This window comes from Nannobrachium achirus (assembly GCF_963921795.1).
Source record: "Nannobrachium achirus genome assembly, chromosome: 1".
NCBI lineage: Eukaryota > Metazoa > Chordata > Actinopteri > Myctophiformes > Myctophidae > Nannobrachium > Nannobrachium achirus.
The window spans coordinates 68,271,546-68,298,095 of record NC_137810.1 but is presented as its reverse complement, the minus strand read 5'-3'; the positions used below and the strand labels follow the sequence as shown (position 1 = coordinate 68,298,095).

Sequence of the window (26,550 nt, the reverse complement as noted above, 5' to 3'; positions counted from 1 at the left end):
GGGGTTTGCACTTGTTTGGTTAGAATATTTGCTAACACAGACTTATTGGTGGAATGTAGACTTCCGTTAGTTGCAGCCAGAGATGGTGGGATGGGCATGAGTTCATGCTGGAGGATATGGTCCAGGTCTACCTTACGACCTGCTCTGTAAGCTGTGATGAGCCTTTGCAGAATCTGATGGTGTTTTGCTTGTTCTTGGCAAGTTGCACAACTTCATATAAAGAAGAAAATGTCTTGGCTTTGTTCTTTCGAATGGGTGATTTTAGGTCCAGGTGCTAGTCACTCTCTGGAGGTTCACACAGACGTTTGTCCACAAACTTTTTCAGTTGTGCCTGTCCAAGGTGTTCTGCACCAAGCAGAGATTCTTGAATCTCAGGTGTGACTACATCCTTGTTGATTATGTTTCTTAGCGTGTCACCACCATCTTGAAACACTCCATGCTCTTTCATAGACACACATACCGGTAGTCTACTTTCATCAACGTTGTCTCTCTATAATCCATTCTATTCTATTCAGGAAAAGTGGAATTGGATGCATGCAGCTGCAAGATACCTATGACATCTGCTCGTATTTTGTTTCTGTTTGACGAATTATGCATCAATAACGAACCTTTTCTGCCATACATGTATGAGTTTCAAGCCATTTATTCACGTCTGATCTAAAATCAGGATAGAATTTCAAATTCCCCATGTAGGCTAACCTAGAAAAACACATTTAGTTCAAGTTTCTACCTTGTTTAGTCAAAAAGATTTGCACTTAAATAGATTTCAGCCTTGCAGTGGCGGCCATGTTGGATTTCTCAATTTTGAGCCATTTAGGAACATGTTTGAGCATTATATACAGCAAATTTGGATTCAGCACCCCTTAATATTCCTAGAAATGTTGTATATAATAAATATTCGCAAAATGCCTTCGGGGTTCTGATTTTCTGAAAATTGATCCTGTCTATATGCCAAACGGCTAAAACGCGAAGCTCGCAACAATCGGCCAAAGGGTGGCGCTGTAGGAAGCCTTTGAAAAATGCCAACTTTGAACAGGTAAAGCTCATGCTCTGTTTCAGGTCCAGCCATGAAACCTGTATACACTTATGCGTCTCCTCATGCCGAACAACTTTTACACTCTGACTTTTGACCTCTGACCTTTACCTCTCCCACAATTTTGAATTATATGAAAAACAGTCAAAATCTATCTCCTCCTGGGATTTTCGCGTAATGTGCGCGAAACTTTTTTTACATGAACTTTGGACCAATACGGTCAGAGAGTTAGGCAGATTTTCTTTAAAGCGAAACATTATTTTTTAATAATTCACTCAATGTTGCAGTTATATGCAAATTATTCTTCTGCCTCTAAATCATACATGCAAAGTGACACGTTCATGGCATTTGGCAAATATGTAGAGGGTTAGTCCAAATATCACTGAAAGCAATCTTACTCCAATTGGCCAAAGGGGGGCGCTATACGAAGCGTTTGAAAACTCAAACTTTAAAGGGGCATAAGTCATGCCTCGTTTTGTTTGAAGACATGCAACTTGCTTACACGCGTGCCTTGACTCAAGCGGAAGACATCTGTGTCTTTGTTAAGTAAGCTCCGCCCTTAGATTTTCCGCCATTTTGAGCAGTTTGTAAAACACTTAAACCCGCTTTTATTCCGGAACTTTTGCGTCACGTGCACAGAGCTTTTTTTACATGAACTTTGGACCAATATCTAAAGATCTGTCAGATCGGATTTTTTAAAAATTGAAACATGCTTTTTTAATAATTCAATGCATATTGCGGTTTTATGCAAATTATTCTTCTGCTTCTAAAACAAACATTTAAAGTAATATTTTCTCACTGTGAAGAGCTGTGCATAGTTCACCTGGTATGGTCTTTGTCTATCATTCCAGAGGTCCCCTGTTCAAGCCTTACCTCATGCATTTAAAATACATTTTACAACATTTTGCCGTGAAAACCCTGGTTTTGCAACCAAACATGGCAACCCAACCAAACATGGCAACCTTCTTAAGCAAGGGTATAAATAGTGGTTGAGTTGAGGCCACTTCCTCCTCACTCAGTGTGTTTGGAAGCATGGTTGATGCTGCTGGTTGCTGACTTCAGTAGGCTATACATACTCAACGGTGAGTTAACATGATGATTTATATGATTTATTGTCAATGGCTTGGTTGGTTGGTTTTCTAAAATATGTTGAAAGGACTCTGTTAGTTTGATTTAGCAAAAAGGCTGACTTTAACATGGGATTTCCTCATTTTGCTAAAACGCTAGCAGAGCAAACAATCCACTGCTTGAGTTTTGATTAGTATTTTGAATGTAATAGTTTGTTTTGAAGTAGTTGATTAGATTTTGAAGTAATGACTTGAGTTTCTTTATAAAGTAATGATGTTTGAGTATATAATTATATTTATATATGCATTTATTTATTGATTCATTGTGGCAAACCAGGGGAAACTCAGCCTCTCATGCCAGTTGACTGGGTGTTCACACCTGCAGGCCATCTGACAATCAGCCTAAGTACTCATTTCTCTCTCCCTCCTCCACCTAGGCTGGCAGGGCGCCAACACCCTGGGGGAAAGCGGAGTCCCCCCCCCCCCAAAAAATTGGAATTCATAGTCACTGCTCTCTCTGCTCTGCTGACAGGACACCAGAGCCGCCTGTGAGCCCCTCAAGTTTTGACCCCAGCTCCTTCCCCTCAATGTTTTTCAAAAAGACAATTTAAAGGAGTAGTTCACCCCAAAATGACTTTTTTTCTATTGATTAGTCACGCCATGGAGAGTAGAGTTCAATAATATTTTTGGATTTTTGTCACATTCCTAAGACATCGAGTAAATTTACCCCCATTGATTCCGGACATCCGGAATGAATGGGGGTAAATTTATTATCACATTTTTGTCTTAGAAATGCGACAAAAAACGAAAAATATCATTGAACTCTAATCTCCATGGCGTGACTAATCAATAGAGAAAAAAAATCATTTTGGGGGTGAACTACTCCTTTAATTTTGGTTAAGTCTGACTCTGCTAGCCACTTACAGAAAACAATCCTGCTATAATATTTTGTAATTGCCAATCCTTTGTGTAAATAAACTGAAATTCATACTATTACATGACTATTTCTTTATCATGTTGTACAAGAATCTGGTTGGATATAATATAATTGGGTCTACAATGCCAGTGGTGTAAAAGTAACCAAGTACATTTACTCAAGTACTACCCTTAGTACAATTTTGAGGTATTTTATACTTTACTCTTAATTCTAGGCTACTCCAGTACATGCTCACGTATTGCATTGTGAGCTTGTAGATCTGCTATTTTCAAAATCTTTCAAGTTGATGTCAATACCTTTGTACTTTTATTCAAGTACATTTTGAATTCAGAACTTTTACTTGTAACAAATATTTCTCTCTATACGTTATTCCTGGCATTCTGTTCATATCCTGAAAGAGGCGGAGGCTGAAAAAGCTGGCATGAAAAACATAATTTGGTTTCCTGTTGTCCTTGCATTAAAGTGTGAGTAGTTGGCGTTCTGGGCTCTGAATGTACCTGGGTTGCCATGTCTGCTTTTAATAAGCAATTTGTGTCTCTTTAAGATTTTTATTTATCCAGCCCCCACCATGCATGTACAGTGAAACCCAAAATTCAAAAATAGCAAAAATAAACTTTGCCAAAAATCTAAAAATAGAGAACTCGGGAACGGGAACAAAAGGCAAAACTCAAGAAAAAGGCAAAAATAACAAACACTGCACTAGGCTATGGGGCCCTTGCAACTCTCACTGAGATTTGTTCATCTCGCTCTGCTGAGCATAACAGAGTTGCCCTGGTTAGCAGCCTCCCTTTAAAGGAGTGGATCCTACCACTAACCAGGAAACCAATTACCTTGAAATGGCTGATATAGCAGCTTACAGTCTCTCTCTCTGAATACATTACCCTTTCAATAAATGTGAAAGTGTTTTACACTACATATTCAGGTTGGAATTCATGTACAGAGCTGTTAGAAAAACTTTGCTCAATGTCTTTGTCTAACACCCCCCCCTCCTCCACAGTATTGGCAACCTCCACCCCTATTTAAGTGGAGTGGTACAGCCCTGTTCTGTTTGACTTGCACTGTCACGACCTGGCCCGTAGGCAATGACAAATTGAGGAGGACACATGGTAGGGGTATAAATAACAATTTATTAACTAAAAGGGTTAACTCATATTTACTAGAGTATGAGGTGTTTAAGTCAGTAATCAGTAGTGTCAGCAATGCATGTATCTGTGGTAAGTATGATGATGTGGGGTGTTGTAAAGAGTGTAAACTCAAAGGAACTGCACAAACAAAGGGTGCTGTCATCTGGGGAGGGAGAGAGAGACTGGCTTTCCACCCAGTCTTTTATGGGGAGCCAGGGAGCACTGGCAAGGTGCTCCCAATGCACCTAATCATCAGGCTCCATTGGCCGACACCCATAGGCTCTGTGGAAGAAGCACAAATACAGGGATCCACCATACATAGGGCTACACAGGCCAGGCCAAGGGGCCGTGACATGCACATTCAACAGAGGAGTGCCTGTGTGTGTGTGTGTGTGTGTGTGTGTGTGTGATTTTGCACACACATTCCCACTAGGCCAAGGAACAGATGCCACCCTTCTCACATTGGCCTGTTATAGCACCACCAGCGGGTCAATTTTTGCAAAACACATTTTTGGAACAACATGTCTCAAATCCTGCATGCAGCGTCCGATTGCCGTGAAATGCCCAAGAACACGTGGTACCCTTTTCACTTTGGCCTATTATAGTCACCACTAGGCCAAAAAAAACCAAACAAAAAACACCTGACCTGCCGGAGACCTGTTCGGAAGAACACTGCTTCCAGTTTTTCTTTGATTTGTTCTTTGCTTTCCCTTGATGCTTTTTTGCTTTCCTGCTTTTTCTGCCTTGGCCACTTTATCGCTGCTTGCAGCTATATTTGTTTTATGAAATTGGAAGTCTGTTGGACCACCCACCAAGTTAAGAGCATTTAGCATGTTGGGAACTGGAGTTACCCACCAAGTTTGGGGCCTTAAAGTTATACCATGTAACTTCTTTTATAAAACAAATGTGTCCCCTCACAGTGTTTTCAGACACAAGTCGGCAGTAATGGATCTCTACAATAGAGCTAAATGCATTCGAAAATATTTTGGGGGGGTTTTCGTTTCTAGACAAAATAAAACAGTTTGAATGTTGTAGGAGGTTTTTATAACAAGAGATAGGCGTTTTAGGTTCACTAAATGGTTAAAATTAAATCTTAAACATGGCTCTGTTTAAGACATTTTCCGTGGTTGTTTGGGGGTGTAACATTCTTCCACGTAATTTACATAGAGTGCTTGCGATTGGTCTCGCCTTTGTTCTCCCTCCTGGCTGAGCACCGCAGCACCGCCCCTAAGCACACGTGTTTCTAACAGTAAACACAACAATATCAATGTATCTTCCTAATGGCTAAGTTTGCTACTCACTTTGTGTCAGCACGCTTGCTATAATGCGTTGAATCATGTACCAGGAACACAACAGGACAGCTGCCTGTCTCCACAGTGGCGATCACTCAGGTCGAAAAAGTGAGAAGTTTTAGTGTGGTGAAAAGAGTTGATCTGTAAGCTCAGAACATGTTGCGAATGCGACGTGTTGTGAACTTATAGATCAGCTAGTTTCAGAATGCATTGCAACACGTTGTACGACAAAGTGAAAGTCCAGCTTGACTGCGGAGTTGAGTCGCTTTTATTCAAGGAGCGTTTCTCTTTCTTTCTTTCTTTTTCTCTCTCCCCCTCCCCCTCTCTCTCTTTCTTTGTCAAGACTCGGTGGTTCAATCTAGCATAGAAGGATCCGGGGATCAATTGGTTTATAATCAGCGTCAGATTAAGTTTATTCTTGTTGCATGCACCGTTTCACATGACCATTGAGCTCCCTCTTTCTGTCTCATTCATGTAACAAAACCTGTCGCGTCGTCGCTACCTTCTCTGTGAGAGAGAGAGATGACGGCTTTGTATGGAGAGAAAGAGAGAGAGGGGGGGAGGAGTGACTGGTAAAGTGACGATCGCATTGTATGGAGGGGGAGAGAGAGAGAGAGAGAGAGAGAGAGAGAGAGAGAGAGAGAGAGAGAGAGAGAGAGAGAGAGAGAGAGAGAGAGAGAGAGAGAGAATCGTGTCTTTGGGCAAAGAAATAAGAGAGTAGTGGTGGGAAAAGTACTCAGATCTTTACTCAAGTAAAAGTATCAATACTATAATGCAGAAATATTCAGAATTTACTTGATTAAAAGTATACAAGTATTTCCATCAAAATCTAGGTCTACTTAAAGTAAACATAGAAATAGGCCTACTCATGAAGTAGACATCTTTCATTATTCATTTCATGTTTTCAAAATGTAAGCTATAAAATAATACTTTGAAAATGGCAGATCTACAAGCTCACAGCGTAGTGTAGTAAAAATATTAGAAACTGGAAATAACAAATACAAATACCTCAAAATTATACTTAAGTAGAGTACCTTAAGTAAATGTACTTAATTACTTTATACCAGTGGTTCTCAAACTGTGGGGTCTCCAAATTATATTTGGGGGTCCCCAGATGATTAGCTTAATGTCATTTTATTTGTTTATTTTGGGGGTCACAGCCTAAAAAGGTTTGAGAACCCCTGCTTTAAATACCATTCATGAGTTATGAGTATTATTAGATCTATTGGCTTGAAGGTCTGTCTTCATGTGAAATGTGTTTTAAATATTGACAGACAGTTGACAGCTAGCTAGTGGGGGAGTGGTTTGGGGAGTGGTTAGAGGTGGGGTTAACTACTATATCACTCCCATTTTCTGGGACCTGAAAAGGTGTTAAAATAGAGAAACCTTTCAAGGGCATTTTCTTTGCTTTGGTGTTTCTGGATCAACAAGTTTCAAATGACCGTATCTTCTTCAAATTTTGTCAAATTTCTAATAATGATACATCATATGAAAGCTTAGATTCTGTACTTTCGGAAAATGTGAAAAGTAGAAAAATGACCATGGCCCCGTTGTGTCTGAAAACGCCACGAGCGGTCACAAATCTTAAAATGGTCCTAACTGTTAAATCGCTAAAGTTTTAGAACCCCCACTCCGTTATGTTCAGCTTCAAAAGCCTTCTCTTTATATGTTTTCTATGAGCCGTGAGGGGGGGAGAATTTCGCGGCAAAATGACGTCATCATACTACCGGCCAATCACAGCGAGGTTTATACACTGCCGGCCAATCACAGCGCATCTTGGAGTGGGGTCGCTAGGGCGGCAATATTTGTAGTCTCCCGTGTGTCTCTCTATACTCGGGTGCGCGGTGAGCTATTGAAGCATGGGTGAAGGAGTGTATCTCCGGAATGGCTGAACGCACAGGAACCAGGGACCCCTCAAAAGATAGATCTCGGCGAGGTGGAGGCAGACGCGGGGGTGAGAGAACCGAAAAACGGCCGAAAGACACGGACGCGACCGAGGTTTGCTATAGAGCTACTGACCACAAGTTGAGCAACTTACACAGTATAGCTTTAAGCAATTTACAATTTAGGCATTTAGCAGACGCTCTTAAGCATGCTGGGAGTTTTGGCTTTTCAAGCCCCAGCCAATAGAAACACAGAGGGGACAGAGCAATGGTGCGCCTGTGTCCTCTGCTGTGGCTATTCTGATGGCAGACCCCTGACAAGCTTTGGTGCGGTTCTGAGCAACATTGTGCCTCACAGGTCTGGTTATTACTTTTGTGACGTCCACCGCCCACTGTCGACCCACCCAGGTCTAGGCAATTTTAAATATAGAACAGATTAAACAAAAGACTCACTATGCTATTTTCATGGCTCTTGTCAGGGTCATTTTCAGGATGTATTTTCAACAAGAAGTCCTTGAGACCTGGTATCTCTCCACGACGAATGGCAAAACCCAGGGTGCCTCTCAGGTATGGCAAGTAGTGAGGAGTCTGGATGGTCGTATCTGTAGTCCAACCTGAATCGGCAGGTAACATCCATTGCATACCTGCAACATTTTGCTTTACCACCTGTTGATTGTGTTGAAATACAATAATACATTATCAATCATCTTCAATATAAAACATTCTTCTATTATGAATCCACATAGACCTGAGGCTGATTCAAAAGACACCTTCTCAAATCTCAACCCTGACAGTCTTGTGTAAAACTAATAAAAGCTTAAAAAAACATATTTTGGGGGGCACGGTGGCGCAGTGGTTAGCGCTTCGCCTCACAGCTAGAAGGTCCTGGGTTCGATTCCCGCCGGGGGACGCTGTGGGTGCTGGGGGCGTGTTTCTCCCTCCGCGTCATCAGCGCCCACACCCTAGGTGGGGTCGGCGATAGGGCCTTTCTGTGTGGAGTTTGCATGTTCTCCCCGTGTCTCCTAGGGTTGATACCCTCACAAAAACATGCAGTAATCCTGGTCTCAACAATGCCTCCCCCTGGCCAGCCGGGGCGCTTGATGGAGGGGAAAGGAACTGGTTGGAATAACGTGTTCAGGTGTAAAGAAACAACTTGGACTACTCATGCATTGAAGAAAGCATGAGGTCAGTCCGTTGTCTCCCCAGGCGCGGCAGGGGGAGAGCAGAGCCCAGGATTACATAGGCAATTGGCACTGGGTGAAAAAGGGTTGCAAAATTGTGGGATAAAAATTAAAGAGGTTAAAAAAAAAAAAACATTTTTATTTTCTTTCTTTTTTTTTGTATTGAATGGATCATTACACAGACCTCCTCCATGATATTAACTATGTAAGTCCCATAGGCAAATAGAATGACCACACGAGCTGTGGATTTCTTCATCACGGTGGCAATCCTCTGAAGTTTAGCCAGGTCATTGTCCCAGGGCAGAGCCTCTGAATAAGCCACACAACCTAGACCAGACTGGACCAGGTCGGACTGGAATGTTAGGGCAGCATCGTGGCCATAGTCATCATCACTAAACAACACTCCTACCCAAGTCCACTCAAACCACCTCATAATCTGGAGCATAGCTTCCACCTGATTTGGATAGAGAATGTCACACACAGTCGGTTAATTAGTGAATACAAAATCCATAATAATTTTTGATCGGCTACCTTTGATGCTTTTGTGTGACAGTGTAATATGATCAAGTAGGGCATTAATTTAATAAAGTTAAAATATGGAAGTCATGGTTTCCTGTCCGACAGCAACGCTGTTTCTAACGCAAGTTCCTATTTATCGGTATCACAATGTTTGTTTGTCTTTTTAATTAAGTTTTAAAAACTTCTCAACATATTGTTTTCTCCTTATATTAATGATATACTATCAATACAATTCCCAAGTATTTTACTTGAAATATCCTGGACGTCTTGGAATTCTGCACTAGAAGAACATTGGCTGCACTAGAAGAAGTGTGTGGAACATGAACTAGTGCATAGCAACAAATCTGTATGGTGTGTAGAAGTTCACCTGGAAGACATTAGTGTTGAATGTTCTGAAGAAGGATGGGAACTGATACTTGTCACTCAGACAGGAGCAGCTAGCATAGTAACTTATCTGAAAAAGATTTTAAAAAAGCGCTCAGGAAATCGGTCTATAGACATTGAGGCATTACGGACTGACTGACTCACTGATGGACAGGATCTGCCGGGTTTCATAGTAAACTGTGACCTACGGGCACAGTTATTTATTATTATTCATTTATATATACAGTATATATATACAGTATATATACAGTATATATATATATATATATATATATATATATATATATATATATATATATATATATATATATATATGCCTATATACCAGTATATGTACGTGTGTGCATGCATGCGTGTGTGTGTGTGTGTGTGTGTGTGTGTGTGTGTGCGCGCGCGCGCGTCAGAAAGCACACAATATGCTCTTACAGTTTTTCACAATTGTTAACACACGTTTCTCAATACAATAAAGGCTTTCTCAAAATGGGACAATCTGACACTCCCTTCGCAAGATGACTCTTTGCCGTCAAATCTCTTCACTGTGTTCACAAAATGGAACTTGTGTTTTCATTTTGTACACAGCCATATTTTCTAATGACACGTACCATTCATTACAGTTTTTTTTTCGATTGCTAAAACACATTTTTCAAAACTGTACGTTCTTTTCAAAACTGCACACACAAAACTCCAAACATTACACACAAATTGCTAAACCCTGGCATCCCTTTGCAAAACAACTCTTTGCCATCAAATCTCTTAACATGTTCACAAAATGGAACTTGTGTTTTAATTTGGTAAACACAGCCATATTTTCACATGACACACACATACTATTCATTGAATAAACACAACTAAGCTTTTGGCTGAACACTACCAAGCATGTACAGAACACTGAAGAGCAAAATTGAAAACACAATTTTTGAAATGGAACACATAAGAATGACCATGGCTCTGGAGAATAAGATATTTCTCCTTTTGTAAAATGACTTCAGTGTAGGCCTACTTTTTTCATAGTCAAACATAAAACAGCACACAAATATGCATCCAAAACAAGTTTTGATTTACAGTAGATTTAGGCATCAGGCCTCTGGTCAGAGATGGGCACAAAAAACTAAAACATATTTTGAAAGAAATTGGTCAGTACTTTGTCTAATACTGACCAGGATACTGTCACCAAGATACTATCCTGGTGACAGTATCCTGGTATTTATACCTTTGTATTTCAAATATTTTTTTGTATTTTGTGCCCATCTCTGCCTCCGGTTCCTGTCTCAATGTTCAGTTGTGCAACAACTGAACATTGTGTGTGGTAGACAAGTCAGAGTCTAATATGATAAGGAAATCTAAAGTAGTAACAAATTGAGTCAAGTGATTGGAGACAGAAGTAAAGGTTGTGAAAATTGTGCCTAATTTTTGCTTTTTGTGTTTTAGCAATCGAAAAAAACTGTAAGTACACACAACTATAAGCATTTGCCGCACACTACCAAGCATTTACAGCACACTGAAGTGCAAAATTGAAAACACAATCGTAGAAATGGACAGGCCTCAAAACTGACGTTGCCACAGGCCTCTTCCATGGCCTGGAGAAGTGGGACCCAGCTATATGGGTTCCGTTCATAAACCTTCCACCTCCAAGCTGAAAAGAACTCCTCAAATGGAATTAGGAAAGGAGAATAAGGTGGTACAGGTACAGGTACAGAACAGAAAAATGGGGGTGGTCCTGGAACCACTCACGCACTCGACAAACGGGAGCGTGTCACTGTTACTACATGTCATCTTTTCGACACCCGACTCTAACCCTAACCCTAACCTTAACCTCCGTGGAGTGAGTCGCTAACCCTCCGGTCCAAATGGTGGGCGTTCGCAAAAGCGAGATTTCCCTCGACGAATCCCGGTGGAAGCAGTGGCCCAAATATCATTAGATATACACACATTTTGGTTGATGCTTAGAGATTTTACGTCATACGTGCACTAACTGAACATTGTGTTTAGTGTTTTGACAACAAGGTCATGTGTAATTGACATCAGAGTGTAAAGAAGGAAAATCAGAGTCTAATGCAGAAAAGGGAGTGTGAAGTAGTGCCAAATTGGGTCGAGCGATAGGTACATCAAGTTAAGGTTGTGCAAATTGTGCTGTGTGTTAACAATTGTGAAAAACTGAAACACAAGCACTCATCCTACGTCATAATCAAAATGACACATAAAATACACATATGCATCCTTAAACATCGGGCAGCAACACTGTCATAAAACATAACTTTTTTTAACCCCCAATGAATAATAGGCTACACATTTTACTGTGAGACATTGACTTTTTCACAAGACGTGCAATAACAATAAATCCTCCAGGGTGATCACCATAGGAAAAAAAAAAGCAAAAAGCAAAATAAGCAACTTTTTTGGCAAATTAAAGGTACAAGTGTCATGTAGTCAGTATTATAACCTTTTTGTAGCTTTATTATTTATAGAGCACAGTATAATAAGGTGCAATATGTTTAATGATACGATGTTACAAATGTGACATATCACTTAATATCACTAACAAATTGACTCAGGACCGTATGAGTTCTAGTTCCTGACAAATAATCAAACTTCTAACACAGATGCATTGTGCTCTTGAAAACCTGCTTCACACTTTGTTCACAACCTGCCCTCTCTGCTCACTCTGCTGCAAGTAAATAAGTTATGTTTTTCAAACTGTAAAAAATACCAAATACATTGTTGTGTTCTTGATTTGTAACCAAAATTAAGCATGTACTAAAATGTTGTGGTAAAAGGGGATTCAAGTCGGAAACTTACCACGGGCACTCTGTACAAACCTAATATTCTAGAGATGGCAATAGAACTTGTTGAGGTGGAAGGACCCACAATTCCGAGCACTGGAGGGGACCCAACACAGCTCTCATCCAATTGAAACTGTTCCTCTCTCCGCTCTCTCCCACCAACCAAAGACAACGCTGCACGGAATGTAACTCCAAGCGTGTAACAGTTATCATAGATACTGTATCCCAGAGTGACATTAGGGAGCAGGCTGGGGTTTCTGTTGATCTCTGTGATGGCAAAAGCCATGGTCTGGGCCTCTTTGAACCCTTCAATGTAAAAGCTAACACACGATTACACTGTAGCCTCGAATATCATTGTATCTCCTTATTTCAACTTTTTATGGCTATGACAGTATCCATACTATACTGGATGATGCCAGACACCCACTGCACACAGCATTTTCCTCACAGATGAGCACAATCAGTGATTACAGTATATACATATATGAAAGTTATTAAAGAAGTAGTTCACCCCCAGAATGATTTATTTCGATTACTCACCCCATTGAGACTTGAGTTCATTAATATATATATATATATATATATATATATATATATATATATATATATATATATACACACACACACACACACACACACACACACACACACACACACACACACACACACACACACACACACACACACACACACACAATTTTGTTTGTTTTTATTGCATTCCTAAGACAAAAATGTTATTATGATAAATCATGATTCATGATTCCATCCAAATTCAATGGGGGTACATTTATTATAATCAAATTATTGGCTTAGGAATGCAAAAGGAAAAAAGAAATAAAGAATGTCATTTGGGGTATTTACAAAAGCTTCTGAGCCTGTAACTAAACTACATTGGCGCAATCAGAACAAGTTCTTTCTTTCTTTTTCCATTTTCCAGAAAATTAACAGTTTTGGACATACATGGTCTGCACCCTAAGATGCACCTATGTGTATCTTATCTCAGCGTGTACCGGTATGTAATATGCATCTTTGTCAAAATGTACAACATCAACTAATCCTGGTGCTGCACATCAAAACAAGGTCCCTGTTGTGCTTGTGATACTCACCCATTGCAAGAGGGCTCCTGTTGCTCGGAGGTGAAAGACAGCCCAGGGAACACAGAGGATAAGTGCATTGGAAACAAGCCACCCAGAACCACGTCTCCAGCCTTGTCAATTCTGTTGACATTAAACTTTGCCTGTAACTCACAAGAAGAGGAAGATGAGGAAGGCAAAGGAGTAAAGGAAGAGAACACTATCAAGTATGAAAGCAGGTGTGTGTCTAGAGAATCCCTCATGACTGTCCTGCTCCGCCTAACCCCCTCCCCCCTTCTCTAAACCAATTGTCCAGTTGAAACGTTTTATACACAGGGCTGTGCCATCCCCTGTGCCACTGTATGGCATTATGTAATCTTTCACACCACCAAGACCCAGCAGTGCTGTGCCATCCCCTGTGCCACCTTATGGCATTACGTAATCTTTCATCATATGAAAATAATGTTTTGTGTACTCAAATGCTTTACTTAAGTAAAAGTATCAATAGCTTTACTTTATATATAGAAATGCTCTGTTACAAGTTAAAGTCCGGAATTCAAAATGTACTTGAATAAAAGTATGAAAGTGTTCGCATCAAAATGTACTTAAAGTACCAAAAGTAAAACTACGTAGATGTTACACTAGATGTTTGAAAATAGCAGATCTAAAAGCTCACAACGCGTTGTGATGTGACATGTTGTGAGCTTGTAGATCGGCTATTTTCAAATAACCTAGGTATAAAATAGGCCTTAAGTGATTTACATATGTTTTGTAAGTAACTAGTAACTAAAGTTTTCAAATAAATGTAGTGGAGTAAAAGTACAATATTGGATCCGACATGTAGTGGAGTAGAAGCAAAGTATTGGAATGAATGAATGAATGAATGAATGAATGAATGAATGAATGAATGATTTTATTTTCGTGTCTGGCTGCCTTTCGCAGCCCATCCCTTACGGGATTATTCAGACACAATTGCATAACATTTTCTTTTTCACATACATTTGTTTTTCTTCTTTTCCCAGTGCCAACAAGCTGACACAAAAACAAATAAACAAAATAAAGTAATACTGCATAATTAAGATCAAAAGTACATCAATTGTTGTTCTGAACGAGAGTGGAGGGCAAGAGAGAGAGAGAAGTCGGGGGCCCCAAGGCAATACAAGGACCGTTTGGTTCAGATTCTCGCAAATTCGCCAAATTTGGCACAGATGTTGTCCATAACATACTTAATCATTTTAAGATGGGTGCCAAGATGGGCACCCCATGGTACTGCCGTATTGCGCAATCCAATTGGGCTCCCATTGACTTTCTATACAGGAGGAAAATACCCAGAAAAATATTTTTTTTCTGGGTATTTAAGGAGGATCTGAGGGGTCTAACAAGGGGTTTGTCATGATGCTGAATCCATTGCAGGCATTTGTTTTGCACAAAAAAACAAATGCACCCAAAAAACTCGGAAAAGTGATGACTCATCACTTTTCATCACTAAAGTCGATGGGAGCCCAACTTGATTTGGCCGCTGTGGCGACCCCGAATGTCGCAGACTCGGGCGCCCTAGCTAAATCATTAGAGCATGCCCTGAGCTACATCTGTGCAAAATTTTGAACTTTTAGACTGATTAGCACGAGAAAAAAAACCCTAAGGCCTCCGACTAACATGAATACTCACCCATACGTGTATTGTTTTCTGAGACCATTTCTAGCCCACGGAATGTTTTTTGTGCAAAACAAATGCCTGCAATGGATTCAGCATCATGACAAACCCCTAGTTAGACCCCTCAGATCCTCCTTAAATACCCTGTATAGAAAGTCAATGGGAGCCCAATTGGATTGCGCAATACGGCAGTACTTAAGGAGGATCTGAGGGGTCTAACTAGGGGTTTGTCATGATGCTGAATCCATTGCAGGCATTTGTTTTGCACAAAAAACATTCTGTGGGCTAGAAATGGTCTCAGAAAACAATACATGTATGGGTGAGTATTCATGTTAGTCGGAGGCCTTAGGGTTTTTTTTCTCATGCTAATCAGTCTAAAAGTTCAAAATTTTGCACAGATGTAGCTCAGTGCATGCTCTAATGATTTAGCTAGGGCGCCCGAGTCTGCGACATTCGGGGTCGCCACAGCACCCAAAAAACTCAGAAAAGTGATGACTCATCACTTTTCATCACTAAAGTCGATGGGAGCCCAACTTGATTTGGCCGCTGTGGCGACTAGGGTTGCCACCCGTACCGTATAATACGGAATCGTTCCGTATTGGACAATTAAAAGATGCGTTCCGTATTGAACCAATACGGAACGCGGTTTGTTCCGTATTTAACCAAATGCCCCATAAAGGCCTGTCACACAAACCTCAACACAGCATTTAACAATAATGAATGAAATAAAACACAGGAAAAGACAGCAAAAGGAGAGAGAGGCTCGCAGTCGCTGCGCTCTGCGCTCTGCCTCGTCCTCTCCTCTCCTCTCTGCCCGGGCTGCCCGGCCCCTGTCTGCATAATGCGCTGCATGTCGCTGTCAATCACCGTTACCTAGTTACAGTCAGTGATCACTGAACTTCCTCCTTCCACCAGGCAGATGCACACCGCACGCTTTAAAAGCAGAAAATAATTAGTGCTCCATGGTTAATCGTTTTCAAACCGAAATCGCGATGTGAAATCCCGCGATTAGCGAATCGCAAAGGCCACGGTTTCTCTGCGAAGTAGTCTTCCCAAGCAACATGGAGACGTTTTAATTTTTAAAATCCCTTCATAATTGACTAAAGCAATGATCAAATCAAACTGTGATGACTTTCTTTGCTTCCACGCATCTCCACAGCACACTGCTGAAAGACAAAGTGAATGTGATTTTGTGGCACAGTGGTCACTGTGCAGGAGCATGGGAACAGCATGGGAACTAGGGATGCTGCAGGTGTTACAGCACCCCTATGGGGAAGTTCTCATTTTTTATTTAAATAAGAAAAGAACAAATCAAACATAGCAAAAATACAATATAGGTTATATCATGTTGTGTGTTATAGTTAGGCCTATAACTATTCTATGCATTTCATGGGTTTGGGACTGCATTTCTTCGCCGGCCGGCGGCTGTGCCACGCGCACAGAACGCACAGAACGCACGCACCGCGTGCCCGGAAGAGGTGTTCCTTATTTCAATTTCTGAAAGGTGGCAACCCTAGTGGCGACCCCGAATGTCGCAGACTCGGGCGCCCTAGCTAAATCATTAGAGCATGCCCTGAGCTACATCTGTGCAAAATTTTGAACTTTTAGACTGATTAGCACGAGAAAAAAAACCCTAAGGCCTCCGACTAACATGAATACTCTTCCATACGTGTATTGTTTTCTGAGACCATTTCTAGCCCACGGAATGTTTTTTGTGCAAAACAAATGCCTGCAATGGATTCAGCATCATGACAAACCCCTAGTTAGACCCCTCAGATCCTCCTTAAATACCCTGTATAGAAAGTCAATGGGAGCCCAATTGGATTGCGCAATACGGCAGTACCATGGGGTGCCCATCTTGGCACCCATCTTAAAATGATTAAGTATGTTATCGACAACATCTGTGCCAAATTTGGCGAATTTGCGAGAATCTGAACCAAAATATCCCTGGGGCCCCCGACTAAAGACAGAATGAACAAGAAACAGGACAAGAAACAGACTTGAGTAATAGGTTGGTATGATCCATCACAGTGCCACTGTCTATGTGTAAGTTGCATGTCTTCTTCTATTCCAGGCTTTATGTATGAAATTGGAGATTGCAAATGTATGGTTATCAAATAAATACTTAAAGCTATACAATGTAACTTTTTTAATAAAACAAATCTTAAAATTGTCCTAATTATTAAATCGCTAAAGTTTTAGAACACCCACTCCCACCCACTTCATTTCAGCTCCCAAAGCCTTTTCTTTATATATGTTCTACTGAGCCCTGGTGGCCGTGACCGGGGCTGTTTTTCCGGCAAAATTACGTCATATGCATCATTCTGTACACGTGTCTCCCTACCGGCCAATCAAAGCCCAGATCATACACTGCCGAGCTCTTCAGGAAGTACACTGCAGTGTTTACACTGGGCTAGGAGTTTAGCATGTAGCTCCCCAACCGAGGCTCGTAGAGGGACACGAAAGACCTCTATGGATAGGTCTCGGCGAGGCGAGGCGGACGCGGTGGTCTGAAGGCCCGGTCCGCGGCGAAAAACGGCCGAAAAAAGCAGACGCGACCGTGGTTTGCTATAACGCTACTGACCACTAGTTGAGCAACTTACACAGTATAGCTTTAACTAAATCACTATCCAGAAATATATCTACATGTACTTTATCAAAGAGTGTTTTTCTTAAGTCATGGTAAAAAGGGCAGTACAATAAAAAGTGAGTTTCATTCTCCACTTCACCAAGTTCACAATATCCACAAATTGGAATATTGGAAATTGGAAATAATCAAGTACAAATACCTCGAAATTGTACCTAAGTACATTACTTGAGTAAATGTACTTAGTTATATATTTTACACCACTGTTTGTGTCCTGTAATGTGTCAATGACACTATAAGTTGCTATATAAATACAATACTATTGTAATCCTGGGCGCTACACGGGGAAATCTCGCTTTTGCGAACGCCCATCATTTCGACCGGGCTACACTCCCTCTGCCAACCTGGGGAGAGCAACGGATTGACCTCATGCTTCTTTCTATGCATGAGGAGTCCAAGCCACTTCTTTTCACCTGACAGGGGGGACGTAGCGTGTGGAAGGAACACAGGTTATTCCAACCAGTTCCATTTTCCTCCATCCGGCGCCCCGGCTGGCCAGGGGGAGGCAGTATAGAGACCAGGATTACTGCATGTTTTTACCCAAGGGAAAGAGTCACATTTTTACAAAACTCAGCAGTAGGTTAGAGGGAAGTGGACAACTACAGAGAAACGAAACTCACAACCATTGGCCAAAGGGTGGCACTTTGTGGCGGACTGGGCTCCTCATGCCCGCTTTTGGGTTTTTTCCGGTTTTGTCCTGTTTTTTGTCCTGCTGTTTTGTCCAGAGTTTTACAGGAGACCCATAGACCCAGCTAGGAGAGCATGAGAACACGGGTGGTCCAATTCATACTTTGTCGCATGCCGGTGTGTGACACACCTACAAGCTCACAAAGAGCCTCATATAAAAAAATATATACATTTCCTAAAAATCAAGCCGTGGCGGACAAAAACAAGGCGTGGCAGGCCGCCACAGGGCTGGCCAGCCGGGGCGCCGGATGGAGGAAAATGGAACTGATTGGAATAACCTGTGTTCCTTCCACACGCTACGTCCAACCGGGGACACTCCCCCCTGTCAGGTGAAAAGAAGTGGCTTGGACTCCTCATGCATAGAAGGAAGCATGAGGTTAATCCGTTGCTCTCCCCAGATTGGCAGAGGGAGTGTAGCGCCCAGGATTACACTAGATAATTGACGCAGGGTGAAAAAATGGGTTACAAAAATCGTGGGATAAAAATAAACAAATAATAATAATAATAATCTATCTATAAATGCGAGAAGTCTCTGCGTGTCTGCGTGTGTGTGTGTCTGTCTGTCTGTCTGTAATCCGCGTATCTCGAGAACCGTTAGTCACACCGGCTTCAGGTTCGGCACGCGCGTTCCCCGCCGCGGCGCGGAGTGCAGTGCCGGGCCTCGACCCGACCCGACGCGCGGTTTTAGTAATAATAATAAGCGTCTGTCTGTGTACCTTTAGTGCCCACTGCCCATATATGGAGATGTCTGTTGATGATGTATGCAAATATATGGCAATATCTGTAACCATCAGTCCTTGTCTCTTTTATGACGATATAATACTGTACCTCATCACTATGGCCATATACTGTATTTGCGTGCCCATATGGGCGTATTGGTTGGATCAGTGGGTTTTGATAACTGGATATCCATACATGCCTATATCCTGTATGGACATATTTGTCAGATCTGCGGTCAGATCTGCGGTTCTGTACAACCGCCCCTCCCCTAGTGGCGGACAGTGGAGTCAGGCATGACGGGCATGATATGGGCAGCTTGCCCCATAGAACGTGCCGAGCTCAACAACAGCCACCAACTGTATCTGAACGACTCAATGTCAGGCACTGCACTTCCTTGAGTAAAACATCTAAAATAGGCCTAATATCCACCTGATTCTAAAGAATAAACAAAAAGGTGTCCAGACTTCTCAAGTGGCCACTCTCCTAGTTACCACTGAGGTTTGAGAGAAAACAAGAGTAAAGCCCACTAGCCCAGGGCATCTTCAACTCACCAGTTGCCGAATTACAATCCCTTAGCTGCCAGGCAGCTCCACACACATGCATGCACGCACAAACGCACACGTAAGCACACGCATGCATGCACACGCACGCACGCACGCACGCACGCACGCACGCACACACACACACACACACACACACACACACACACACACACACACACACACACACACACACACACACACACAGAGAGAGAGAGAGAGAGAGAGAGAGAGAGAGAGAGAGAGAGAGATGGTAATTTAATTAACCCAGGCCTTAGAGACCACAAGGATGAAACATTACAATAACACCAATTAAATATCTCATGGTTCAATGCCTTGCTAAGTTTGCTGTTGTGATTCAATTGTTTATTTGACAAGATTGTCGATAGTGTCAGTTTAATACCTTTGTTACGTATATCGTTGGATGTTTTGAGTGGCCAAGCAGCAGGCATTTGCCTCCAGGTCTTAAGTTAAGGCATAAGAGATGGTGCTCGGAGAAGTTTGAGTAAACATTAATTTATTAGAAACATATGGACTAACACATGCCAACGAGTGGGCTCGCCGGTATATATAAAGCTGTTTCGACGACGCGGTGAGCATCTTATTGATTTGTACATGTTTTGATAACTGGATATCCATACATGCCTATATCCTGTATGGACATATTTGTCAGATCTGCGGTCAGATCTGCGGTTCTGTACAACCGCCCCTCCCCTAGTGGCGGACAGTGGAGTCAGGCATGACAGGCATGATATGGGCAGCTTGCCCCATAGAACGTGCCGAGCTCAACAGCCACCAACTGTATCTGAACGACTCAATGTCAGGCACTGCACTTCCTTGAGTAAAACATCTAAAATAGGCCTAATATCCACCTGATTCTAAAGAATAAACAAAAAGGTGTCCAGACTTCTCAAGTGGCCACTCTCCTAGTTACCACTGAGGTTTGAGAGAAAACAAGAGTAAAGCCCACTAGCCCAGGGCATCTTCAACTCACCAGTTGCCGAATTACAATCCCTTAGCTGCCAGGCAGCTCCACACACATGCATGCACGCACAAACGCACACGTAAGCACACGCATGCATGCACACGCACGCACGCACGCACGCACGCACGCACGCACGCACGCACGCACGCACGCACACACACACACACACACACACACACACACACACACACACACACACACACACACACACACACACAGAGAGAGAGAGAGAGAGAGAGAGAGAGAGAGAGAGAGAGATGGTAATTTAATTAACCCAGGCCTTAGAGACCACAAGGATGAAACATTACAATAACACCAATTAAATATCTCATGGTTCAAAGTTTGCTGTTGTGATTCAATTGTTTATTTGACAAGATTGTCGATAGTGTCAGTTTAATACCTTTGTTACGTATATCGTTGGATGTTTTGAGTGGCCAAGCAGCAGGCATTTGCCTCCAGGTCTTAAGTTAAGGCATAAGAGATGGTGCTCGGAGAAGTTTGAGTAAACATTAATTTATTAGAAACATATGGACTAACACATGCCAACGAGTGGGCTCGCCGGTATATATAAAGCTGTTTCGACGACGCGGTGAGCATCTTATTGATTTGTACATGTTTTGAGCCGAGTATGGATGTTGGGGCTCAACCAGTGATAACCCTATGACTCTCCCTTATAACTCCAGGAGAGACATAACGTCCGAATATTAGCACCCTCTCCTGGAAGTTATGATTTATGGCTAACGTCCCAGAATCCCACAGGGAGGCCAAAACTCACACATCCTCGTCGTACTCGTCCTCCGTCTGCCAGCATGCCATTTGGCATGGTGAAGTCGTCGTCCGGTTTGCCGTTGAAATTGCGGCACATACCGCGCATCTGGTCATAGTAGGGACTGGAGGAGAGGAGAGGAGAGGAGAGGAGAGGAGAGGAGAGGAGAGGAGAGGAGAAATAATTAGAGATTAAAGGACAACTTTGTTTTTTCACAAAAAAAGGGTTCATATTTTAGATAGTGGCCCGAGAGCCTGCTTTACTCTGATTTACACCCTACCTTCCCCGAAAACGTTAATATTAAAGGAGCTATAGTCAACTTTTTCTTGAAAAACGGATGCCGGATGCTAAAATAAAAATAATGTTTCGAAAATACTTTATAAAAAAATAAGCTTCATATATGTGTTTCTATTCAAAAATGACCACAAAAAGCGTAACATAATGATAATCATCATCAAATAATCATTTTGGCCATTGTAGGGCCGACACTTTGTTTACATCCTAGTCTATAGACTAGGATGTAAACAAAGTGTCGGCCCTACAATGAAAAAGTTGACTATAGCTCCTTTAAGTCCATATATATATATATATATATATATATATGATGTAATGCAAAAACAAAAACCTGAGCTGTTCTGGGAAGATGATGGACAGAAGTTAGAATGGTTGTTTAATTATGAAGTCTTTAAGACGGCACATTTTGTTTCCCTAGCCTGGAGTAGAAGACAGTCTCAGCTCTTGAAATAGTAGCTTGAGTGTTAAAGCTGGTTATGTGTTTGATCATTGTTTGTGTGAATTGTTATGTCGGTGAATTGTTTTTGTTAAATGAAATGTAAAAGTGTCCTGTAAGTCCATATGGGCTGGGCTTCCTTGGAAGCATGGCACTAAAATAAAGAAAAATCAATCAATCAATCATATATATATATATATATATATATATATATATATATAAGGATAAAATAAATAAAATGTCCATATACAGTATGGGCATTTCCAGATGATGCCCTGTTAGAGTACCCCCTTATGCCCATATATGGAGATCCCCAGGCATCAAACCCAGGCCCTAACTTGCCAAGGCCCTGCTTGGCTTTACTAATTAGCATACGTTTTATGCCCATATATGGAAATCCCTGTCCCAATGTCATCAATATTAAGTACATATCTGGAAATGCCCATATTTGCTAATGCCCATTTATGGGCATGTTTTGACATAACATTGTTGACTATCATGCAGGGGTCTCCATATATGGGTAAACTGGTCCCATTTACATCACTGGCCAGATGGCCAAGAATTGGCGTGACCTCATGTCGCCCTGAGGTGTCTTACTAGTATTACCAGAAACACATAAAGCGATAGCCCTGAATGACCACAACAGGTCTGTAACGCTGTGTGTGTTTGTACACTCTCAGAGTTATGGGGGTCCTTTCACTTAAATTAAAACATTAAAGAAACACTATAGTACTAGACTATTATAAGTCATAATGTGTCATAGTGCCGTAGTAAATTAGTGGCATACACCAGTAAGACTCCCTAATCGGGAGATAAGCGACTGTCAGGTCGCAGCGTGATTTGAGAGCAAAGTGTGTAGGAGCAGTGTCCAAAAAAGTGTTTAAAAAAATCGGCCTGATGGTGGCGCTATATGGGAGAGATCCATGTTGATGACATGAGCGTACAAAAGTAGAAAAATACGCACATCTCTTAATGAGGTGCTGGGTGGAAAATAGCAAGATTGAAGAGAAACCCGCACACTCTGCTCCAAATGACTGAATTTTATTGACAACGTTTCGAGCACTAGCTCTTCATCTGGTCAAACTCGAGATGTGTGCCACCAGCCTGCTTTTGTAGAGACACCCATAGGTCACGTTGTTAGCAGGGGGTGGAGCAACACAGAAAGTTAATAATATCAATTCATACAATACAATTTGTTAGGCTTGCTAGGCAGAGGCAAAGATGCAGCGCAGTATAATGATGCAGAGGAGGCAGGAGTACAAATGAGAACTTAAACTTTACTATAATGTTCAACACGGAAGGAAACAAAAGGCAGAGCACTTTACAGTAGGACGCCACAGAGGGCCGTGGAACTGAATTACCTGAAAGCCTCACAGGGCGGAAGGAAATAACAGAGCGCCTCGCAGGGCAGAACGAAACAACTGAGAGCCTCGCAGGGCGGAATAGAACGGTGGAGCCCAAGGGGCCAGGAAAGCGTTATATTGAGTCTTTAGTCCAACACAGAGTACACGGGCAGAGCAACGTCCAAACACGGTAATGCAAGCGTGCCGAATGAGGCACGCAGCCCAACATAAGTAGAACACCAAACACACAAATTAGAAGGAACGAGGTGCAGCTGAGAGTCAATCAAAAATCAGAGTCACAGAGCAAAAAGGGTCAGTGGAGGGGAAGAAGAGACAGGGGGCGCTGAGGGACAGTGCAGGGCACAACAGTACCCCCCTCCCAAGGGACGACTACCAGGCGTCCCAGCGTGGAACAGGGAGGGGGGGAAGGGGGCAGGGGGGCGTCTTCAGGAGGGCGAGGGGAGAAGCAGAGGGCAGGGGGAAGACCTGGGGGGCACCCCATCCAAGGCGTAAGCAGGGGACTGGAACTGAACTGGAGGACACCACCGAAACACAGAGCCGGGGCGGCACCGGGACAGGAACCCCAGCAGACTGCAGGATGAGTGCGAGGCCCCCCAGGGAGAGAAACCAGAGCAGCCAGAGTCTTGGGTGCAGCAGGGCGACAGCAGGTACAGCAAAAACACAGCAGACCCTCCAGCAAAGAGGGTCCCGGGCTCCACCTGGGCAGCAAGCCAACCTGGCCTCACAGCACCTCGTCAAGGCTGCCTGGGGGAAGGAGAGGGGGGTCTGAAGAGACGCCAGAACAGGAACAACACTCATACAGAAGTCCAAATGGACACACACGCACAACACTCACACAAAACTCACAGGAAAAAGAACAGGAGGAGGCAAAAACAAAGGTGAGACAGGAACCAAAAGGGCAGAGAACAAAACAAGGAGTAAAATAATAATTTAAGCAGCCGTAAACGAAAATAAAAAATAGTCAAAAACGGAAGGAGCTAAAAAACAAGTTAGACAGGGAAAGAACCAAAAACTACAGCTCAAGGAGCCGGTAGGGAGAGAAAAACAGCTAAGGGCTGAGCACTGAGAAACTAGCTCAAAAACAGAGAGTCCGGACTCAGAAGCCGGCAGAGAAATACTGTAGAACTAAGCAGAGGAACAAAACAAAAAAAACACAATAACGCTAAACTGGACCCTAGACTAAAAACAAAAAGCGGAGGAAGACCAACAGAATTACTGATAACGCCTAGCGGGCCTCGTAGGACACTCCACTAAGAAATGACCTTTAAGGCCGCAGTAAAGACAGAGGTCTTGCCTCATGCGGCGCTCCCTCTCCTCGAAGGGCTGGCGCCGATGGCCGGGCCGTGGCTCCCAGCGCGGCTCGTCCAGGTCCATCTCCGGGGCGGAACGGGAACGAGTTGGCACCGGGGTGCGGGGTCGGGTTCCCTGCCGCGCCGACTGGTATTCTCCGTCGGATGACGGGGGGGTAGGGATCGGGGACTCGACCCTCACGGTTCGGCGGCGGCGACGATGCAGAGATGATGACGGACAGGAATCCTCTGGTTCGGTGCTCCGGCGCTTGGTACGCACGTCCTGGGAGACGCTGGGTTCAGAAGCCCAGCACCGGAGAGAGGTGCCTAGAGAGCCGAACTCACGTGGAATTGGAAAGTCGACTTCCACCTCCTGCTTCACCACCACCTCTCCAGAGGAACTTTTGGAGGACGCCGCCTCCATCCTCCGGAGACGGTTCTCCATATGTATCTGTCGTGTCAAAATAACATCCAGCTGGCCGGTGAACTTTTCCTGGAGCTGCTCCATACGGTCGGAGAGGTACAGAACGCTCCCCAGAATTTCACTCAACCGCCTCCCGACATTCTCCAGTTCCTCCGAGCCAACCTCCACACTAACTGCTTGTGACGCTTGCATTCTGTTAGGCTTGCTAGGCAGAGGCAAAGATGCAGCGCAGTATAATGATGCAGAGGAGGCAGGAGTACAAATGAGAACTTAAACTTTACTATAATGTTCAACACGGAAGGAAACAAAAGGCAGAGCACTTTACAGTAGGACGCCACAGAGGGCCGTGGAACTGAATTACCTGAAAGCCTCACAGGGCGGAAGGAAATAACAGAGCGCCTCGCAGGGCAGAACGAAACAACTGAGAGCCTCGCAGGGCGGAATAGAACGGTGGAGCCCAAGGGGCCAGGAAAGCGTTATATTGAGTCTTTAGTCCAACACAGAGTACACGGGCAGAGCAACGTCCAAACACGGTAATGCAAGCGTGCCGAATGAGGCACGCAGCCCAACATAAGTAGAACACCAAACACACAAATTAGAAGGAACGAGGTGCAGCTGAGAGTCAATCAAAAATCAGAGTCACAGAGCAAAAAGGGTCAGTGGAGGGGAAGAAGAGACAGGGGGCGCTGAGGGACAGTGCAGGGCACAACACAATTGTTACAGTGTTCATAATAATTTGATTCATCAAACAGTGAACAAAACACAAGCAAAAATACATGATTATTACATATCAACTAATTACAATCTAGAAAATCATGTCATGTTGGGCAACAATAGAAAAATATATATATGGAAAAAGCAAACAATCTATACCGAAACATATATAGACCTCTACACATACAATAGAGACAGTTACAAAAAGTGACTTATATAGAACTCCTCGTTCATTCCCTTGGGAGACATAGTGTTTAAAGTAAAAAATCCAGAAAGATTCTCGTTGTAATAGTAATTTGTTTAGGTCCCCACCTCTTCTAGGACATTTGACATGTTCTATACCTTGGTATCTGAGGGTCGTTGTTGCCCAACATGACATGATTTTCTAGATTTTAATTAGTTGATATGTAATAATCATGTCTTTTTTGCTTGTGTTTTGTTCACTGTTTGATGAATCAAATTATTATGAACACTGTAACAATTTTATTGTATGAATTGATATTATTACCTTTCTGTGTTGCTCCACCCCCTGCTAACAAGATGACATGAGTGTAGACATAATTATTGTGTACTGATTTGCATGATTTTAGGGCAAAATCGGGCGTATTGGTTCCCGTCCTAGTGCACAAGCAGGCCGAACGTGATCTGCAGCGTGACGTACTGGCCCGCCAGGGAAACACTAGCGACTTTAAGACCTAAACAGACCTAAATGGACATTTTTATGAACTGTGGACTGAAAATGAAGTAACGTGATTCATG

General features: G+C 42.7%; 1 protein-coding gene across 1 annotated transcript in view; it reads right to left on the bottom strand.

The window, feature by feature from the left end:
- LOC308289569 (extracellular calcium-sensing receptor-like) overlaps nt 1-25,269 on the bottom strand; it is a gene marked incomplete at both ends in the record, with an annotated part of 30,250 nt that extends 4,981 nt beyond the window's left edge. The window contains 6 exons of the mRNA XM_080731301.1: nt 7,790-7,950; nt 8,755-8,971; nt 12,364-12,520; nt 13,307-13,437; nt 21,295-21,394; nt 24,659-25,269. Coding sequence (XP_080587427.1) covers nt 7,790-7,950; nt 8,755-8,971; nt 12,364-12,520; nt 13,307-13,437; nt 21,295-21,394; nt 24,659-25,269 — 1,377 coding nt within the window. The remainder of the gene's footprint in view (nt 1-7,789; nt 7,951-8,754; nt 8,972-12,363; nt 12,521-13,306; nt 13,438-21,294; nt 21,395-24,658) is intronic.
- Nucleotides 25,270-26,550: the final 1,281 nt, after the last annotated feature.